At 40.2% G+C, this 19,842-nt stretch overlaps 1 protein-coding gene across 2 annotated transcripts in view; it reads right to left on the bottom strand.

The window, feature by feature from the left end:
* Positions 1–19,842, bottom strand: part of galnt9 (polypeptide N-acetylgalactosaminyltransferase 9) — a 126,683-nt gene that overhangs the window by 64,228 nt on the left and 42,613 nt on the right. For both annotated transcript variants that reach the window (XM_063896503.1, XM_063896502.1), the window contains exon 3: positions 9,428–9,594. In XM_063896503.1, the coding sequence (XP_063752573.1) occupies positions 9,428–9,594 (167 nt within the window). The remainder of the gene's footprint in view (positions 1–9,427; positions 9,595–19,842) is intronic.

Here is a 19,842-nt window from a genome sequence, read left to right as displayed (position 1 = left end):
CCAGCTAACCAATTAGAGCAGACTGGGCTCTGGTTTCAGACGGAGGGTGAAAAGAGGTGCTGCGTCACAGGCAGTATGAGAAAAATAAAGAGCTTTTTGAACCTTAAAGCATGGAGACATGTCCCAGGAGAGACACTACATACTGATATACACCTGAACATCAGCAGGAGAGGACTCTTTAAAGTAGAGACACTACATACTGATATACACCTGAACATCAGCAGGAGAGGACTCTTTAAAGTAGAGACACTACATACTGATACACACCTGAACATCAGCAGGAGAGGACTCTTTAAAGTAGAGACTCTACATACTGATACACACCTGAACATCAGCAGGAGAGGACTCTTTAAAGTAGAGACTCTACATACTGATATACACCTGAACATCAGCAGGAGAGGACTCTTTAAAGTAGAGACTCTACATACTGATATACACCTGAACATCAGCAGGAGAGGACTCTTTAAAGTAGAGACACTACATACTGATATACACCTGAACATCAGCAGGAGAGGACTCTTTAAAGTAGAGACACTACATACTGATATACACCTGAACATCAGCAGGAGAGGACTCTTTAAAGTAGAGACTCTACGTACTGATATACACCTGAACATCAGCGGGAGAGGACTCTTTAAAGTAGAGACTCTACATACTGATATACACCTGAACATCAGCAGGAGAGGACTCTTTAAAGTAGAGACACTACATACTGATATACACCTGAACATCAGCAGGAGAGGACTCTTTAATTTTATAACTTAATACCCTATAACCCGCTCTGACATATTTTGACCTGCTTGACAGTTTTAACTCAAAAGTCAAAAAGTACAATGAAAGATATCTGGGATTCATAATGGGAGATTTAACTAACATTTCCACCCATCAAAAAATGTGTTGCAGCACCATCACATCCACCTTCACTCGATGCCACAATGCTATAAGAATCGGAGGATGAAACCCTCTTACATTTTTCACACATGCACAGAGCACACACAGGGAAATTTGACCTCTGCATTCAACCCATCCTAGTGGGGGTGTCCGGTGCCTTGACCATGGTCCACACTCCATATTTTAGGTTTGTTCTGGGACTTGAACCAGCAACCCCTTCAATTCCCAGTCCAAGCCGTACTGACTGAGCCACTGCTGGTAGCCTACTTTTGTAAATGTAAAGAGAATAAGTCAAAACCTCTTACTCTAAATATTTCCTTAAGAAGTGCAATACATTGGTGTGACGAGAGGCCCTACCTGGCACATTTAAATATACATGGTTGAGCTCGGGGAAAGAAAGTAAAACTAATGAGGAAGGTAAAACCTACACCGAGGGCTCATGCATTTTAAACGAGAAACTGGTTTGATTTCGGCAGCCTCGACGCTCATAAATCAAATCCAACTAACATATAGAAATCCATTTGATCATCCCATCTGACGTCTTTATTCCAGCTGGATTACAACATCTCTCCGTCTCTGCTCTCCCAGACGAGTGTGGCTGTCATAACTTTAAAAAATAAAGTTTCCCCGGATAAACAGCCAGTTGCACAAATTGCCGCCTGTGTTTTGTCGGAGGATGGATGAGTGTTTGAGTTTCTCCTCTGGGTTACTGCTGAGCGCTCCACTTTCTGAGGGAGAGATTAATAAGGACGCTTGTGGCTCTGAGCAGCATCCACACCTAGCCAGTGTGGCTCGCATCATAAATCAGACAGAGAAAGAAGAGAACTGTCTAATCCCCTCTCTGTGGGGCTGTGGGGAGTCAGCGAGTGGAAGGATAACATAACACAGAGAGGGGGAGCAGTGACCCTTGAAGCTAACGGGTGTTAGCATTTGACACCAAATTAAGGCGAACACTCATGGAAACTTTCTCTGTGTCTGCCTGCAAGAGTCCGGGGATGTACTCTAACGATTAAAGAAGCCCTATCATGCTTTTGGAGTTTTCCCTTTCCTCTAGTGTGTTGTATAGGTTTTGGTGCATGTCAATGGTCTGCAAAGGCTAAAATCCCTGTGCTCCCTACCTGAAATGCCATTGGACTCCTTTGTTTACTTCCTGAACATAGTGACATCACCACATAACAGTCACACCTCTATTGACAAGCGCTCCAACACATTGTACTTGATAGGCTAAGGGGCGGGACATCTCTAGGCGGTTGACCAATCACAACAGAGCCGGCCAGCTAACCAATCAGAGCAGACTGGGCTCTGGTTTCAGACAGAGGGTGAAAAGAGGTGACTTCAGAGATGTCTTCGTTTTTTGTTTCAATTGAAATATTAGAAATATGTTCTTAAAAGAGGAATATATTATTTTACATTTCCTCCCCATCTTATCATCTCATGTTCCTCAGATTTATCCAGAGACTTTTTGCAGAGGATGGGATGTAAATGAAAAACTCAATCAGACAAAATATTGAACTATAGTTTGATAATGAATCATATTATCTTAGCCAAAAGGGGCGTGTCTTTCATACACTTATTGATAATCCTGGTGATTCTACAGCAATTTTACCTATTGTTAATTTGAGTGTAAGTAGCTTCTTCAACACTAATGGAATGCAAACGTGGATGTTTATTGTCTATATTTAGCAAACCTGGTGTTAAGTTACCCTTAACCAGCCACAAGGAGTTTCAAATCAAAAAGAAAAGCAAAAATATACAAATAGTTCCCTTAAATTGAACTTCACATTGATATCAAAGAGCTCACAGTTCGACCTTCCTTTAGTCTTCCATCTCTCTTTTTATTGTTAGGTCTAAAGCGTTTCTGAACAAATTAGCACGCTGTTAGCATTTAGCATTTATGACACGTACGATCACTCAGAAATAACGAGGCTCGAATCCACTGCATTCCTGGTTTGATTGGTCGCCGTTAAAAGCTGCGTCGGCCTCTTTAAAAAGCTCCAGCCTTGTTTCCTTTGCACTGTTGAAGGTTTTGAACCTGGGCCTCCTTCATCATCAGCCGGCCCTGCAGCTGCAATATGATAAAAGCTATTAGGGTGCAATAATTACTGGAAGGAGAGAAGTTATGGTGCCTCGCTCTGATCCTAGCAAATAAAACATTGGACTGTGTCCACCGACGGAGAGTTATGGAGTGGGGAATACATTTTAAAAAGGACTAGCGGTGAAACATAGCGGAGGATAAATAACTATCCATCATACTAGGAATTTTTAAATGAATGCTTAGTAGACTGCGAGAGCACCATGAATTCCTTTCGGCGACAAGGGAGATTATGAAAGCCGCTGTGTTAAGAATAGATGGCACAGAGAACTTGCTTTGGATTATTTAAACTGAGGTAAACTTGCATGCAACAAAGCCTGAAATAAATCCTCCTACAAAGTGCCTTTTATGTGCTCACTAACTTGCAGTGCACCTGTATTCAGAATAAGCTGCAGGATTCTCTGCTTCTGATCCAGAGAGATCAGCCTCACAACCGTCAGTCGTGTTTCATTGTGTGTTTACAAAAGTTAAAGTCTCTGCTACACAACAGATGTTCTTCTTTGTTGAATTTATTTTATTGACTCAGTTCTTTAACAGATGCACTTTGCTCAGAATATGAACTCCTGATTTTAACATAAATTCTAGGCTAAAAACAGCAAAACAGTTTTAAATAGAAACAAATACAAAATATACAAAATAATAATTAATAAATGAATAAAAATAAATTAAATGAAATAATTAATTAACATACTAATAAATAAATAAAGTAAAATAAAAACAGTAGGAAAGAAATCATATATTTAAAAGGTTGACATATTATTTTTCTTTCAGTATATCTTTTCTCTTTTATTTATTAGCATTGCATTTAATATTGGGGAGTCCAAAAGTAACAGTTAGAGAAAAACAATATATAATAACTATACAGATAATTAAAACAAAAAACATAAAATTAAATAAATATATTTTAAAAATATTAAAACAATAATAAATGAATAAAATACAATAAATAAATCATATATTTAAAAAGGTAAACCTCTTATTATATTATGATAAAGATGTTCTCTTATATTTATTTGTATTTAATATTGTGATCTCAGATTAGGTTACTGATAACCCCCTCCCAACCTAGTGAGGTTATCGAACATGTAAACCATCTAACCACAAGTCATGTGAGGTCTATCAAATATTCAAAAACTAATGTAAGATGATACTCCCCACCCTGGAGTAGTATCCACATGCAGTGAGACAGTACAGACCCCTCACTGTAAGTGGAGAGCGTTCTGGCAGTCGACCTGTGCACAACGGAAATAACCAGTGCAGCGGTGTGTCAGCAGTACGGAGGTTATCCACCCCTTACTGGGAACAGCAAGGTGGAAAATGGGTGCATGTTTTTTCCCTCCTCCTTCTTTAACCTACTTATTATTCATTTAAAATTCTGTATCACTGACGGTTAAATTATAAGGAACACAACCACCAGGAACGAACTCTTTAACCTGGATTACATTCAAACCTCGGTTTTTAAATCACCTATCCTCATTTTTCTTAATGCATTGTATAACCTGCTCATACTCTACTTCCCTCTTAGTGCAAGTAGTGATAGGAAGCAGTTTATTAAGATTCAGATTTAATATAAAAACACACAGAGAGAGACGGACATCCGGAACCAGACACTTTAGGCTGCTATGGGCAATCCTTTGCATTACATCTTGATCTGTGTATAAGTGACTGTTATTTTTGTATATATTCACTGTTGTGCCTTTATATTTTGATTTGTATTCATGCCTCTTAATGTGGGAATGTTTGTTTATGTATTTGTAGATATTTAAACTTGTATTCCTCAGGGTTGTGAGAAACATCACTTCAATTTCCCTATCTGTATCTCACGCACAGAAGGTTGACAATAAAGTTTACTTTGAGCAAAGGAAATTAAGTTTACTGAGCTCAAAGTAAACTAAATAACACCAAATAAATGTTATGTAGCGAATACAAATTCTGCAGAATGTTAATGAACACATTATCAATTCATTGTTTTTTGTATAATTCCTTTATACGTTTTTTATTCATATCTTATATTTTATTATTTGTTCATTTATGTTATTATTATTGTTATTATTATTATTATTATTATTATTGTTATTATTATTATTATTATTATTATTATTATTGTTATTATTATTATTATTGTTATTATTATTATTATTGTTATTATTATTATTATTACATATTATTATTATTATTATTATTATCATTATTATTATTATTATTATTATTATCATTATTATTATTATTATTATTATTATTATCATTATTATTAGTATTATTATTGTTATTATTATCATTATTATTATTATTGTTATTATTATTATTATTATTATTACCTTTTTCCCCAATTTTTCATCTTATTTCTTCTGCAGTTTACAAAGCGATATCTGATTATCTCTCTGTAGAGTCATTTAGACTTTTAATAGACACAACATTTCCCCCCCAAAAACTAAGCTCAATTCGACACAAAGAAGTTTATCGTAGGAAATAAAAACAGTGTTTTTTACAAAAACAAATATCCTGCAGTACATTAGCGAGCCACTCCTCCATCACTTAATCCCATTTAATGTACGCAATGTTTAAAGTAATTCAGCTCCACTCGAAATTAACACGAGCTGTATTCAACCGCTGCTCAGTTTATATCCTGTTTCATTATATGAATCATTAAGTTATCAATTTGGTGGTGGTATTTTGCTGGAATTGGATCTTGTAGGGCTCATTAAGCCTTTTTTTTTTGTGCTAACATAGCAAACAACGATGAATTGTTTTGCCACACACACACACAGCCAAAGCCCATCACTGGGAATGTGACTTTAGTTCAGAGCGTTGGATCCAGCGCTGGGAATAAACCTCTCAGCCACCAATAAATGTCAACGGAGGAAATGTGTCGTGGCTACAAAGCAAACATGCCTCCCGCGCTTGATTTATTATGCCAGGAGAGTGTGGCTGTACCTCCACTCATCTCACTGAGCCTTGTTTAAATGAGAGGGGACACGCCGAGCCATCCAGAAAAGGTCAAGCAGCGCCGCCTGCATGTTAATTGTCTAATGTCACAGCAGAGCGGCTCCCGGGAAACGTCTCACACTTCTGCACACATCATCATCACTGTGTGTAAACATACAGTTAGCGCCACTGACGGATGTGTCGGTTAGCGGGAGTGATCTGAATTTGTACCAAACGTGCACGAGTGAGCAGCAGAAACATCCACACCTTTCAGCGCGATGTCAGTGAACTGCACACTAATGTTAACAAAGGTGAGAAGTTGTAATGAGGGTTCAGCTCTCTGTTTTTGGCTTGCTGCTGTACAACATATTTAAAAAGGTCATATGTAGTGCCTCTACTGGGACATGTCTCCATGCTTTAATGCTCAAAAAGCTCTTTATGTTTCTCATACTGCCTGTGCTAGAGCACCTCTTTTCACCCTCTGTCTGAAACCAGAGCCCAGTCTGCTCTGACTGGTTAGCTGGCCGGCTCTGTTGTCCCGCCCCTTAGCCTCTCACGTACAATGTGTTGGAGCGCTAGCCAATAAAAGCACAGGTGATGTTACTAAACTATAAAAGTTTGGGATTTTAGTCTTTACAGACCCTTTACATGCACCAAAATCTATATAAATCACTACAGGAAAGAGAACGCCCCCCCCCCCCCCAAAGTTCAATAGGGCCTCTTTAATTTGCTACTCCTTTGCTTGTAACAACTGAAATCTAACAGATTCAATGCCTGAGGTGTCATTGAGGGAAATGAGGGAAATCTCTGGGGTTTAATTAGTGGAAATGGGATACCAACTTTGTGTGTAAAAATGAAAATATCTGACATCAACAAATTAAGGCTGTCCAAACCTCTTGCATTGCTTATTCAGTGGGCTTTTCCTCTTTCTGTAAATGCTTGAATCAGCATTCATTGTTATCACGATGCAAACAATAAATGCAACATTGACTTCACATCACCGTCTAAAGCTGATAATGTGAAGCTGAAAGCCACAGTTATTAGTAGTTGGATTTCAGGCACCTTGGTGAATGTAAGCCCAATTTTCTCCACCGCTTCAGCCTGTAATCAATCTCCACTGAATCCTGAGAGAGGTATCTGAGTCTTTAGCTGCTAAATGCTCCATTATGTTCATCAGTTAGAAGCTAACCGACTGTCTGTCTGCAGTGTGGTGCTGGCCAGGTGGTGCAGAGAGGGTTTTAGAGCTTCAGATTGATAATAGGGAAGCAACACTGGGACAAAACCTTGAAAAAAGACACGCTTAGTCAGACAGTACTTCTCTTTGGGTTCACTATGTTCATTAAAACCTTTCGAATTACACGGTCTTTTATCCTTTTAACATTAAAGTAACAATTAACAATGACCCGATGTACTACTACAAAGTTTTCAAAAGAGACTTCAATGGGAGTTTTTGCTCTTTCCTTTTACACAGAATAATAAAATGTTTGCAGGAGAGGGGAGATAATATTTAATTAAACTGAATAATAAAGTTTATTTCTATTCCTTCTTCCATTACTTATTTCTATGTCAAGAATATTGGAAAGCAAGTACAATTTTGAGGTAAATGGTGTACTTTTACTCCACTACATTTATTGAATAACTTCAGTTGCTAGGCAGATCTGGATTAATGATGGTAAATATAATCTCCCTTAAATCAGACTTTAGTTCACCTGCAGTAAATCCAGCAGCTACCCTGCAGTATACAAAGCCATTAGAACTAGCTGCACCTTTACCAGCTCTGAGAACACTTTAATGATCAATCATTATAAAACATATCAGAGATATTATTCTGAAATGGACCAATCAGACAATGACTACTTTTACTGTCGCTACTTTAAGTACATTTAGAGGAGAGTACTTTCTACTTTACTGGAGGAACATTTTGAATACTTTCACTGTGACAGAGTATTCCTACACTCTGGTACTTCTACTTTACTCAAGAACAAGACCTGAGTACTTCTACTTTACTCAAGTACAAGATCTGAGTACTTCTACTTTACTCAAGTACAAGATCTGAGTACTTCTACTTTACTCAAGTACAAGACCTGAGTACTTCTACTTTACTCAAGTACAATACCTGAGTACTACTTTACTCAAGTACAAGACCTGAGTACTTCTACTTTTACTCAAGTACTTCTAATTTACTCAAGTACAAGATCTGAGTACTTCTACTTTACTCAAGTACAAGATCTGAGTACTTCTACTTTAACTCAAGTACAAGATCTGAGTACTTCTACTTTAATCAAGTACAAGATCTGAGTACTTCTACTTTACTCAAGTACAAGATCAGAGTACTTCTACTTTTACTCAAGAACAAGATCTGAGTACTTCTACTTTACTCAAGTACAAGACCTGAGTACTTCTACTTTACTCAAGTACTTCTACTTTACTCAAGTACAAGATCAGAGTACTTCTACTTTTACTCAAGAACAAGATCTGAGTACTTCTACTTTTACTCAAGAACAAGATCTGAGTACTTCTACTTTACTCAAGTACAAGACCTGAGTACTTCTACTTTTACTCAAGTACTTCTACTTTACTCAAGTACAAGATCTGAGTACTTCTACTTTACTCAAGTACAAGATCTGAGTACTTGTACTTTTACTCCTGTGCCTGACTATAAAGCCCTTGAGTTTTGAAAATAGGAGAACCCTTGCAGGGCGAAATGTATGGAAGAGACTGACTGATATAATGAGAGGAAGGGTTGGCTCCCATTTATACTCTGGCTTCTAACGGAGTCTGTTTAATGGTAGGCTGTTAGTGCCTCGGCGGAGAGTGGAGATGTGCCAGTGGTGACTCTTGCTCGGCCTTCTTCTTTCAGTATGTTATTCCCGCGTCCTTTTTCTACTCGCCAGCCTGAGGGAGGCAGCCCTGTAACTCTGTGCCAAGCGAAGGAGGGCCAAGTGTCGTCTGAAATCTAGTTCATTGTCCCTCGCTCTGAAAACTGGAAAGCTTTAAGGATATGGAGCCGAGCATTGTCAGCCTCGATGGTGCGGAGGCGACTGAAGCCCACATCACCATGGAGACTGTAGTATACGCAGCAGTTGGGAAAAGGACCAGACAAATCCCATCCTTTCTCTCGCCTCTTTTGTTTAAGCTATGTGAAAGCCCAGTGTTCACGAATCATCCGCCCTCAGGGGTCTCTCTCCGTGTCTTCGAGTGTTACTCACAAACCAACACACAAGGAGAGTCACACACACCGACAACATCCATGAGAAAAAATAGCATAACAACAACAACGACTTCTCGACGTTGACACTCATGTTCCACCAGGAAAGAAATGGTAACAAATAGGGTGACTGTCTCCACTGAACAAGTAGAGAAATGAACTGCAGGCTCTACAGGCTTCAGGATTTAACGTCAGAGAGGATACAGTCAGTGACCACTATCAATATCCCACAGAAGACACCAGGGGTTAAACACAATTGTCCAGAAGTCCTTATTAATTCATCATACTAGCAGAGCTGTGGAAGATCTTACCGCTGTCACTGTTGTCGTCCACCAGGATGATCTCCTTGAGCACGTGAGCCGGAGTGTGGTTGACCACACTGTGGACGGAGCGCAGGATCACCGACAGGGCCTCGTTCACGAAGATGAAGACCACGGAGATCTGAGGGAGGTCCTCCTGGTACGTCAACAGCTTACACCTGTTTCAGACATACATTCAGGATCATCAGTCAGTGTTTAAAACAAACTGGATTTTTCAAGAGAGTCAATTTCAGGAGAACTCTTGTGAGATGAAATACATGAATGAGACTGACTGATATATTGAGAGGAGGGGTCGTCCTCCGTTTACACTCTGAAATCAGGGGAAACAGATCTTTGTACATCCTTGCATAATAACATTTTACAAAAACAACTAGCCTACAAGTGGCTTTTGTGAGCTTTAGGCTTTCCACAAGTTGCCAGTCTTTGTGCTCAGCCAAGATACACATTGTACAAAGTTGAGAGTGATATCAATCTGTTCATTTAACTCTATTCACATTTCAGATATTTAGAAACAGAGGACTGCTTTCATATAGCTCTCAACATGGCGACGGTTGAGCCGGAGGCTAGCAGCTAACGACGCTAGCACACTGCAAGCTACAGCTAACAGTGTTAGCCTGATTGGGAACAGAGGTTGGACGTTACCTTAACCGTTGAAGTAGCCTGGGCAGTTGGCGATTAGCTAGCCACACACTGGATGAAATGCAATAACATGCACCACTCTGTGCTCAGAACGCCATTCCTGCACTATAACTTTAAAAAGCAAACAGTTTGCATGTTGAAAAAAGCTCTGAGTTTCCAATTAAAGGCCCTAAAGAGCCAAGGTTAGTGTGTAATTATCCCAGCAATAGAGCAGAACAAATGTAAGCAACCGCAATTTCTGCAAAAGAAAACCTTAGTTAAACGATACTTATCTCATTACAGTGTGTAAATAAACTTTAAGACACCCTGACGCCTCCTAAAAGATCCTTGAAACCTCTTAAAGAAGACCTCTTATAGCCCCTTATGATCTTCTAGTACCTCCTCGTATGTATCCATCAGAACCCTTTGACAGCAACAGAACAAACATTTGCTGCAGCGTTTCATTTCCTCTTGTTAACAAAATGAGATTACTGAGATTAATGAGATTAGGTGTGCCAGTGACACCTGTTATCCACCTATAATCACCTGTTATATAGTGAGAAATACCCCTCATAGTCTCCTCCTTCTGCTTGTGTTTAATCTGCTTTTTCTTATTTAAAATTCAATAAAACATTCAGTGTCACTTTCCCAGCGTATCCCCTATGGTGCAAACAGCCTTATATATTTCCCTGATAACATTCTCCCAAGTGCACACACTCAGAAACTCTTCTCAGATACTGTTTGAAGGCCTGCATCGGAAACAGAATCTGCTGCAGTATAGATACCATACCAAGCAGAAGAAAGTATGTATCCTACTTAATTTTTTGACAAGGCCTACCTTTACTAGAACCGATTCAGTACTTTCCATTATGAAGACAGAAAGAACAAGACACTACATAATTAAAAGCAGGGGATTATGATCCCATTAGAGGATAATAAGTGTCATTTCCACGTTGTATTACAGGCTGGGTGCTGTCTTTGTTTTTAGTCTTGCAATTGTAAACCTTTCAGAGTGTTTTCAATGAACGGAAGCTAATTGTGACATTTGAATTGTGCTTTTCAAGTGTTATTTAGCACTTTCTCTCTTGTTTTGTAAATAAAAGATGGGGACAGCCACTACGCTTAACTCAATGCTTCTAAACTATAATCCAAGAAACCAACGGATTATGTTTCAGTGACTGTTTCCACTTACAGTCAAATTTAAATGTCGACCTTACGACCCCAAAGATAAAATGTCCGAGGACTTGATTACAAATTATCTTGAGGTTTCAACCAACATTTCCTGTCCTTGAGCAAGGAAGCAGGCGTTGTTACAAACAATAAATGCTCCTTTAATGATGATCTACAAGCTTGAATAAGGTCTAACTTATTGGCAATGTCTGGGATAAACTGCTTTGTATTCAATTACTGAAAAGGTCACAGAGAGCCCAAATCACATTGGTGAAACAACAGACATCAAGCAGCCAAAAAAACTTTGGAATCAGCTGTAAGGAAGTTAATACAGGTTCTTCTATACAGATATGATCTTGGGGTTTACCCTTTCCTGTAGTGTGTGTCTGAAACGCCTCCATTGGAAAATAAAGAGCTTTTTGAACATTAAAGCATGGAGACATGTCCCAGGAGAGACTCTACATACTGATATACACCTGAACATCAGCAGGAGAGGACTCTTTAAAGTAGAGACACTACATACTGATATACACCTGAACATCAGCAGGAGAGGACTCTTTAAAGTAGAGACGCTACATACTGATATACACCTGAACATCAGCAGGAGAGGACTCTTTAAAGTAGAGACGCTACATACTGATATACACCTGAACATCAGCAGGAGAGGACTCTTTAAAGTAGAGACACTACATACTGATATACACCTGAACATCAGCAGGAGAGGACTCTTTAAAGTAGAGACACTACATACTGATATACACCTGAACATCAGCAGGAGAGGACTCTTTAAAGTAGAGACACTACATACTGATATACACCTGAACATCAGCAGGAGAGGACTCTTTAAAGTAGAGACGCTACATACTGATATACACCTGAACATCAGCAGCAGAGGACTCTTTAAAGTAGAGACTCTACTTACTGATATACACCTGAACATCAGCAGGAGAGGACTCTTTAAAGTAGAGACACTACATACTGATATACACCTGAACATCAGCAGGAGAGGACTCTTTAAAGTAGAGACACTACATACTGATATACACCTGAACATCAGCAGGAGAGGACTCTTTAAAGTAGAGACTCTACATACTGATATACACCTGAACATCAGCAGGAGAGGACTCTTTAAAGTAGAGACACTACATACTGATATACACCTGAACATCAGCAGGAGAGGACTCTTTAAAGTAGAGACACTACATACTGATATACACCTGAACATCAGCAGGAGAGGACTCTTTAAAGTAGAGACTCTACATACTGATATACACCTGAACATCAGCAGTATTTGCCATTTCTCACCTGTGACCTCTCTCGTCTCTTACAGATTGCATTAACTTTGTCTGATTGAGTCTCTCACACACACTCTCCCCACAATCCTGTTACTCTCCTCCTATGGTAATCTCCAGTCTGTCAACCGTTCCCGTCACTTCCAGTGAAACAGTGTTTTCCCACAGTGGCTTTGAAGTCAGAAATAATTTTGTCGAATGGACGCAAGCACTTAGCTGATTCCTATGGCAACTGTGAACACACACACACACACACACATATGCAGGAGACGTCTCAGAGCTCCAATTAGGCTACGAACGCAACAGCTGACAAACGCGTTTCCCTCGCTCCTGCCTTTGTTTCTCCATATTTTCACATATCTTATTCAGCAGCGTTGACTGGGGATAATGAGCTGGCTATTGTAATTGTTGTGGTTGAATTATTTACAAAGAATTTGGGTCGTAATGAAACACTTGTAATGTGGTTCTTTATTAGAATATCAAATTGACATTAATCGAGTGCGGTGTAAACAACTCTACGTGTTTCCGTTTGGCTTCGGTAAATCCCGTTAAGCTCTGGAAGTCTTTCGCCAAACATCAGGGCAGAGGGGGGCGTCAAAGACGGGGACATATTGCCGGATGAAACACCTTTTCATGCGAGACATATTAATGAGACAAGGCATTGATTTGTCAGAAAGCATCACAGGATATCACAGATTATTAGAGGTGATGGAGGCCGAAAATGTGTTTTCTGCACTTGGCAAGGACGTTATTTAAAAATGAAAGTCGAAACAGCCTGAATCGTAAATCAAGCATGCATCATCTGAACTAATAAGCCCCAGAAAATGTTCTTAATCGACTCTGATGAAAGTGTGTTGATGCATACAATACTGATGTGTTTCAGTTTCTCCTGTGGTCATATTTGTTGTCAAAATCACAACGCTGCTACCTTGAATGTGTTTTGTTTTCAAAAAAGCCAATCTTTTGCTGTGAGCCATCTGAGCTGGAATAAAATCATGGAAATCTGCATTCGGCAAGGACGTTATTTCAAAAATAAATCATCCTGAATCACATCTGAGGGCTGCTGCAGTAAAGAGCATCATCTGAACTCAGCAAACCTTTTCTAAATGCCCAAATGAAAGTGTGGCGTTGCATATAATTATACTTTTAATCATGTTATTTTCATAACAGTGGTGACGACCCTGGAGATGTTTTGTCCATTTTTGAGCATTTTGTGTATTTTTTGCAGTCATTTCCTTCAGTACATAAATAAATGAATATATATTGGACTTAAAACACATTTTGATACAAGACTGTCCTTTTTCATCTTGGGAATAATCTAAGTCTGACTCTTACGTCACGTATCTCTCCTTCTGTCAGGCCATTCTCTCCCAAAATTAGTCACATAACACAGACATGCAGAGCCCAAAAACGGATAGGATGCAAGACTGACAAAGTGTTCACTGGTTTGTGAGGAGAGGGAGATAGAAATTAGGAGACAGTGATGATGCAATGTCTTGCTTTTGACCAAGGACGGATACAGAGGGTCAGAAGATATTTCAATAGTCTTGAACATTATGCAATTTTAGGCATTGTAATGAAGGGTTCCTTGACCCCCACTCAGCATGTTGTTGTGTCCCTGGGCAAGACAATTCACCCCAAATTGCTCCAGTGGGCATTGTGGGATTACTGGCTAATACATGTAATATAATGTAAAGTAAAACGCTTAAATAAATACCGTGAATTATTTGACGTAAGAGTAGAGAGTACAAGAATGAGCAAGACTATGTAAATGCATGCTTAGTTTTTGGTCATTTTATTCAAGGGATAAGCGAGTGTGAATCCCTTTTTGTAGATGAAAATGCAAATATTTACTCTTTATTAAAAGGGCCTTTTTAAGGTTCGTTACGGTGCAAATAAACCTCCTGAAAACGTCTTCTTTCCCTCGCTGAATGTGTTTTTTCAGAAATTGTTTTTTGACAAATTACACACTAAAAAAGTGATAAACAAGAACATCTATTTCAAAAAGTGATGGGGACGTCTATGGTTTTGACTAAGCTTTGAAATGACTCATCCTTGGACAAAGTTTAGGATGCATAAGGACTGAGAATTGAATCAGAATGATGACAAACAATGTGACTGTTCATCTTCTGTTTCTCTTTCGCCAAGCTTTCTACTAAACGTTCAGTATGACAGACACCAGATCAGTCTCCAGCTTTTCCAGTAAACGCCCCAAAAAATCATTCCCATCCCAGGAATCGAAGTCTAAATCCTGCTACCTTGAACATGCTTTGTTCAAACACAGCACGTTAGCTGCTCTTCCACCCTTACTGCGTGCCATCTGAGCCCCACTGGTGCCCGCTGCCCCGAGACCCCGGTGCACCGCCATGACTCAGCAGCGTCCGTGGGGTCAGGCCGCGGAGGAACCAGCACACAGCAGATGGATCCCAGCGTGGCCCTAAAGTGACATCCTCCTCCCTGTACCCACTACTCCACTGGTTTGTGTGTGTGTGTGTGTGTGTGTGTGTGTGTGTGTGTGTGTGTGTGTGTGTGTTACCCCGCTGATGAATGAAAGTGGTGTTTTTCTATCGAGAACTTTGCACAAATTAGGAAAATAAGCAATTCCCTAGATATGCAAGTGTAGACAAAAGCAATCAAACTCATCATCCTAGACTCACCTAGTAGATCACAGATTAACACAATCACATCCTTAAAAACGAAAGTACACAAGTAAATAAACTACTCTCTTTACATTTTAATCATGTAAAGAGAGTCATTAACATATAATACATTTGTTTTAATCAATTCTTGTATTTGTAATTAAATATACAATCTTTTAAACGTCATTAAAGGCCTTGAATTCAGTATCAGGCGATGAGTGTACTTGTGTATGTGTGTGTGTGTGTGTGTGTGTGTGCGTGCGTGCGTGCGTGCGTGTGTGTGTGGCTAGCATGTGTTAGCAGGTTCTCACCTTCTCAACAATGAGAATTGGCCAGAGAGGATCAAGTAATTATGTGCGATGACACAACAGATGGCATGTTATTTACTTGTGAAATGATATAGTCAATTATTTGCACATCACCATAAAAGACTGTTACTTCCTTCCGTCCTTCTGGGCTTTACCTCATGGTTTTTTGTAATTTGCACATCCATAACACGCACCCTAACTGGGGACTGTGCCACTGTCACACCCCCTTTGCAATTTGAGCTGTTGGTGCTTTTAATATGAATGTTTTCCCAATCTAAACATCATTGTTGATGAGAGAGTGTTTATATTCCACAAAACCACCATTAGTCAAGTGTATTGTTGATTAATTATTGGTATTACACGGCGAAGTTGAATACTTGCTCCTGATTGGTCAATTTGGACACTAGAGGTTGTTAATAGAGTGTTGCTAAGGAGAATGAGGAGACTATGTGCAGTCATATGAATAGGCAGAAAGAAGTCCGGTGAGTTTATCGTCAGCTGTTGACAACGGACATTAGTTTTCTTGATTAGGAAACACAGTGAAATAATATTTAAATATTCATTTTTTATATTTGTAGAAGGGTACAAAACCTTGGATTCATACAGGCTGAACTGTCCCCAGTAAAGAAAAGGACACAAGAGAAGGAAAGAGGTAAAGAGCCAGAGAGCTGGAGAAGACAGCAAGTGCCAGTGTTGGCCCCTTAGAGCTGAGGTATATGGCCTCATAATATCAGTTATAAGTCAGCAAAATCAATCAAATGTAAGTAAATTATGACACTTGAATATGATTTAAGAAACAAACTGCCTACATCACATTTCTCCACAGGGTTCATTTATTTAGTTATAAAAAATGGCTTTTTTATTAACTTATTTTGACTGAATTTATTTGAAAAACTACGCTTAGTAGCACATGAATAATACGGTGTAATATATGTTTACATTATATATTTCAGAAGTACATTATAAGACAAGCACGAGTTTCATTAGTGGGTTATATTCCATTGTCCTTTTAGTATTTGCTGAGGGCCGCAGTTTGGACAGCCCTGCACTAACAGCAGAAGAAGACAGACAGGAAGCAAACACTAACCGGAACACGGTGTGGGCTCTGCAGTGTTTAAGGACTGGTTAACGGTTCAAAAGGAAACCTGACATGTCAAAACACACGTCCTTTTAAGTTACGTTGCTGTCGGCGAAGTTCCAGCCGCTGGTACGTGGTGGAATGGACTGTGTTTTACTCTTATCCGAACCAATGTGAATTTATTTAGTATGTAACCACGTATTAAGCGGGATGATGTGGTTTCTTTAATGAAGAAAAGAACACATTGTCAGTCCCTAGTCCCTCTGTAGTTTTCTCCGCCCTTCACCTGATCTCAGCTCCTGACACGCCCCGCTCATCAGCCTGATGCTGCTCACCTGCTCACACACCTGCATCACATCCAATGAGCCTGGTATTTAAGCTGCTGGCTCACAAGACGTTCCCACACTGGTTTCTCGTTGCATCACCTAATAAGCTAGCTACTTGTTAGCAAACATGCTATCAACACATCTGTAATTGTGTAAACTTCCCCCGTAATCTCATTTGAACTTTTAATAAATGACCAAAAATGTGCCTGAATCTGTTGTTTGTGCAAAACTACAGCTAAGATTGTTTAGATATTTAGGAAGTTGCAATATGATGCAGGTAGCCGGGAAGCACTCATGCATTTAAGTTCCTCCATAAATCCTCAACTTCATATTGGCATTGATTCAAGCATGAAAATGAAAATCTACTGCCTATAGTCTCACCGCTGCGAACTGGGAAAAGCTTAATTTCATGCACCGTTATCAATCACTTCCATTACCGCAACCTCCATGCATTTGACAGCAGAGGTAATAAAAAGAAAAGTAAGCCACAGAGAGTGTTTATGATGGAGCTGCGTGCATCTATCTTTACCTTAAGCCCTGCTCGGGAGTAAATGCACAAGTGTTTTGATTGATAACCCCCCTCCCGCAGTATCTTTTGCAGTTCTTTTATGCTTTCCCTCGGCCACTCCTTTGTTCCCTCTCAATCAGCCTGGCCAGGTCTATAAATACAATGACAAATCTGGCAGTGGGTTTATTTTTTTTCGTTGCAGTCCTTCCTTCGTGGCAGCTGTGCAAAACAAAGTAATGGTATTGCACTCCTGTTCAGGTACACGACCAGCAGAGATGCAACGTCTAATGAATAATACCACAGTCATATCTTTTGGGGCGGCGGCAGCGGACTCAATGCTTCTAGTTGAGATGTGCAGCGAGGCTGGGTTTCAGTGTCCAGATCGTAAAGCGATATTGTACTTCCATTGCCCTAGTTACTGGATCCAATTTAGGGCATCGCTCAGCCTTAAATTTGTACCTGTCTTGCAGCGGCGGGGGGGGAAGCCTTGTAGAACCGTAACAGGATGAGCGATCGACTCATCTGTTGGTAATGGGACTGAGCTCACTGGCCAGCACTCATAATTTGACCCGGAACAAGCTTTGACAGAAACAGAGCGCCAGATTAAGATGTATTCCAATCACACCTCCTCTTCCTCCTCCTCTTCCTCCTCCTCCACGCTTCCCCCCTGCTGCTGCCTCCAACTTTTTCCCCCGCCGGCCGCTCTTATTCGCTGTGAAATTTCACATTAACCTCCCGTAACCCGCGCTGTGCAAGCAACACTAAAGCAACTTTCCAATCCACGAGCTCTCCTCTCTGAAAGATAATCGTTTGCTTTGTCATTTCTCCAACACCCCCCACCACTATCCAGGAGATAAACTCAAGCTCTGGGAAAAAAGCAACAATTTGCAGCTGGGAGCTCCTGCACCACGGAGACCTTTACGATCCCTTTCTGCAATATCAGACGCTTAGGAGATGAGGTAAGCTGTTTCTTTAGCTTCCCATCTGTGGTTATCAGCCTCCCACAAGACGAAGGATCGTCAGGCTTCAATATAGCGTTCGGTTTAACTGTTTTGACAAAAAAACAAATCAAATCTTCAACGACAGAGATACAGGCGAGATTATGGGTAATTGAATATGAATCCCCTTTGGAGAACCGAAGGGTGAAAAGCAGGTTGTATTCCTTGAATTGTATTATGAGTGACACAAGGAGCATTTAACATCTTTTTGTTTGTTTTCAGGGGCATCAGTAATCTTTGCCGCTCGCCCGCCTTTTGTTGTTTGTCTCTCCACAGCCCGATGAGATGTTATCGTACGTTAAGCCTCCCAAGGACAGCGAATGGCCGGCTCAGAGTCATAAAGAGCCTACTTAAGTCCCTGGGTATCTCAGTTAAGAATGTCGAAGTGAAGGGCAGAGGAGAGAAAGACAGGCAGACGGGCGATGAAAGGGGATTACAGCTTTTTTCTCCGAAAGACAATTGTAATTATTATGAATTGGTTTTGCTGCGGACGTGCAGAAACAGAGGAGGGGAGACGTGTGGATGGTTCAGTCATGGCGCTGGACTTTGCTTCCCTGCAGTCATCAAAGTCCTCTGCTCAATGACTCCTGTTCAATTAAAAGTCCATTAGGCAGGAGGTGACTGCTTCCTGCATTTAGCCTCACTTCTGCAGTGCTGCAGTCACCTTTTGCCCGCTGGACATAATTACAGAAATATGTGGCAGTCGTTCCTACTGAATAAAAGGCGGAGAAAGGTTTAAAGGGGCCCTATTTGACTCATTTTCAGGTTCATATTTGTGCTTTGCTCCTCTACTGGGACATGTCTCCATGCTTTAATGTTCTCTTTTCACCCTCTGTCTGAAAGCAGAGCTCAGTCTGCTCCGATAGCCTATCACGTACAATGTGTTGGAGCGCTAGCCAATAGAAGTGTTGCACAGTGATGTCACTATGTTCTGAAAGTTGAACTGAATACAGCGTTGGAGGCGGGACTCCGTTCAATCCTATGAAAGTTGCTGAGTGGTGCATGAAGCCAAAATGACTTGCCTCTCAAGAGCAAAATTATAGTATCTTGGCCAATAGAGAGTGTGCACTTGCTTAAGCCCCGCCTCCAATCTGCAGTGTCACGGTCGCTCAGGGATAAAATAGCGATGCATCCAGCATTTAGTTGGTTTTTTACAACTTTTAGACCCTCATAATTTAAATAAGGGCTATAGAAACTGTTCGTACTGGGTCATCCACTGACTTACAGAGGTCTCTTTCACAATGTAAGTCAACGGGAAAATGTGTTTTCAGGCCCAAATGATGTCACAGACTGACAGGGAAGATGTCTCTGGAGGTAACTTGGGAATTGTAGCCTTTGCAGACCATTGACATGCACACAAACCTATACAACAAACTACAGGAAGGGGAAAAATAGCATAATAGGGCTCCTTTAAAACTGAACAAAATGCAAACAAGTCCTCACTACAGCCAGAACAAAGTTGGTAGCAG

This window comes from Eleginops maclovinus, chromosome 12, assembly GCF_036324505.1.
Source record: "Eleginops maclovinus isolate JMC-PN-2008 ecotype Puerto Natales chromosome 12, JC_Emac_rtc_rv5, whole genome shotgun sequence".
Lineage (NCBI taxonomy): Eukaryota > Metazoa > Chordata > Actinopteri > Perciformes > Eleginopidae > Eleginops > Eleginops maclovinus.
This window is presented reverse-complemented; position numbering and strand designations above follow the sequence as displayed.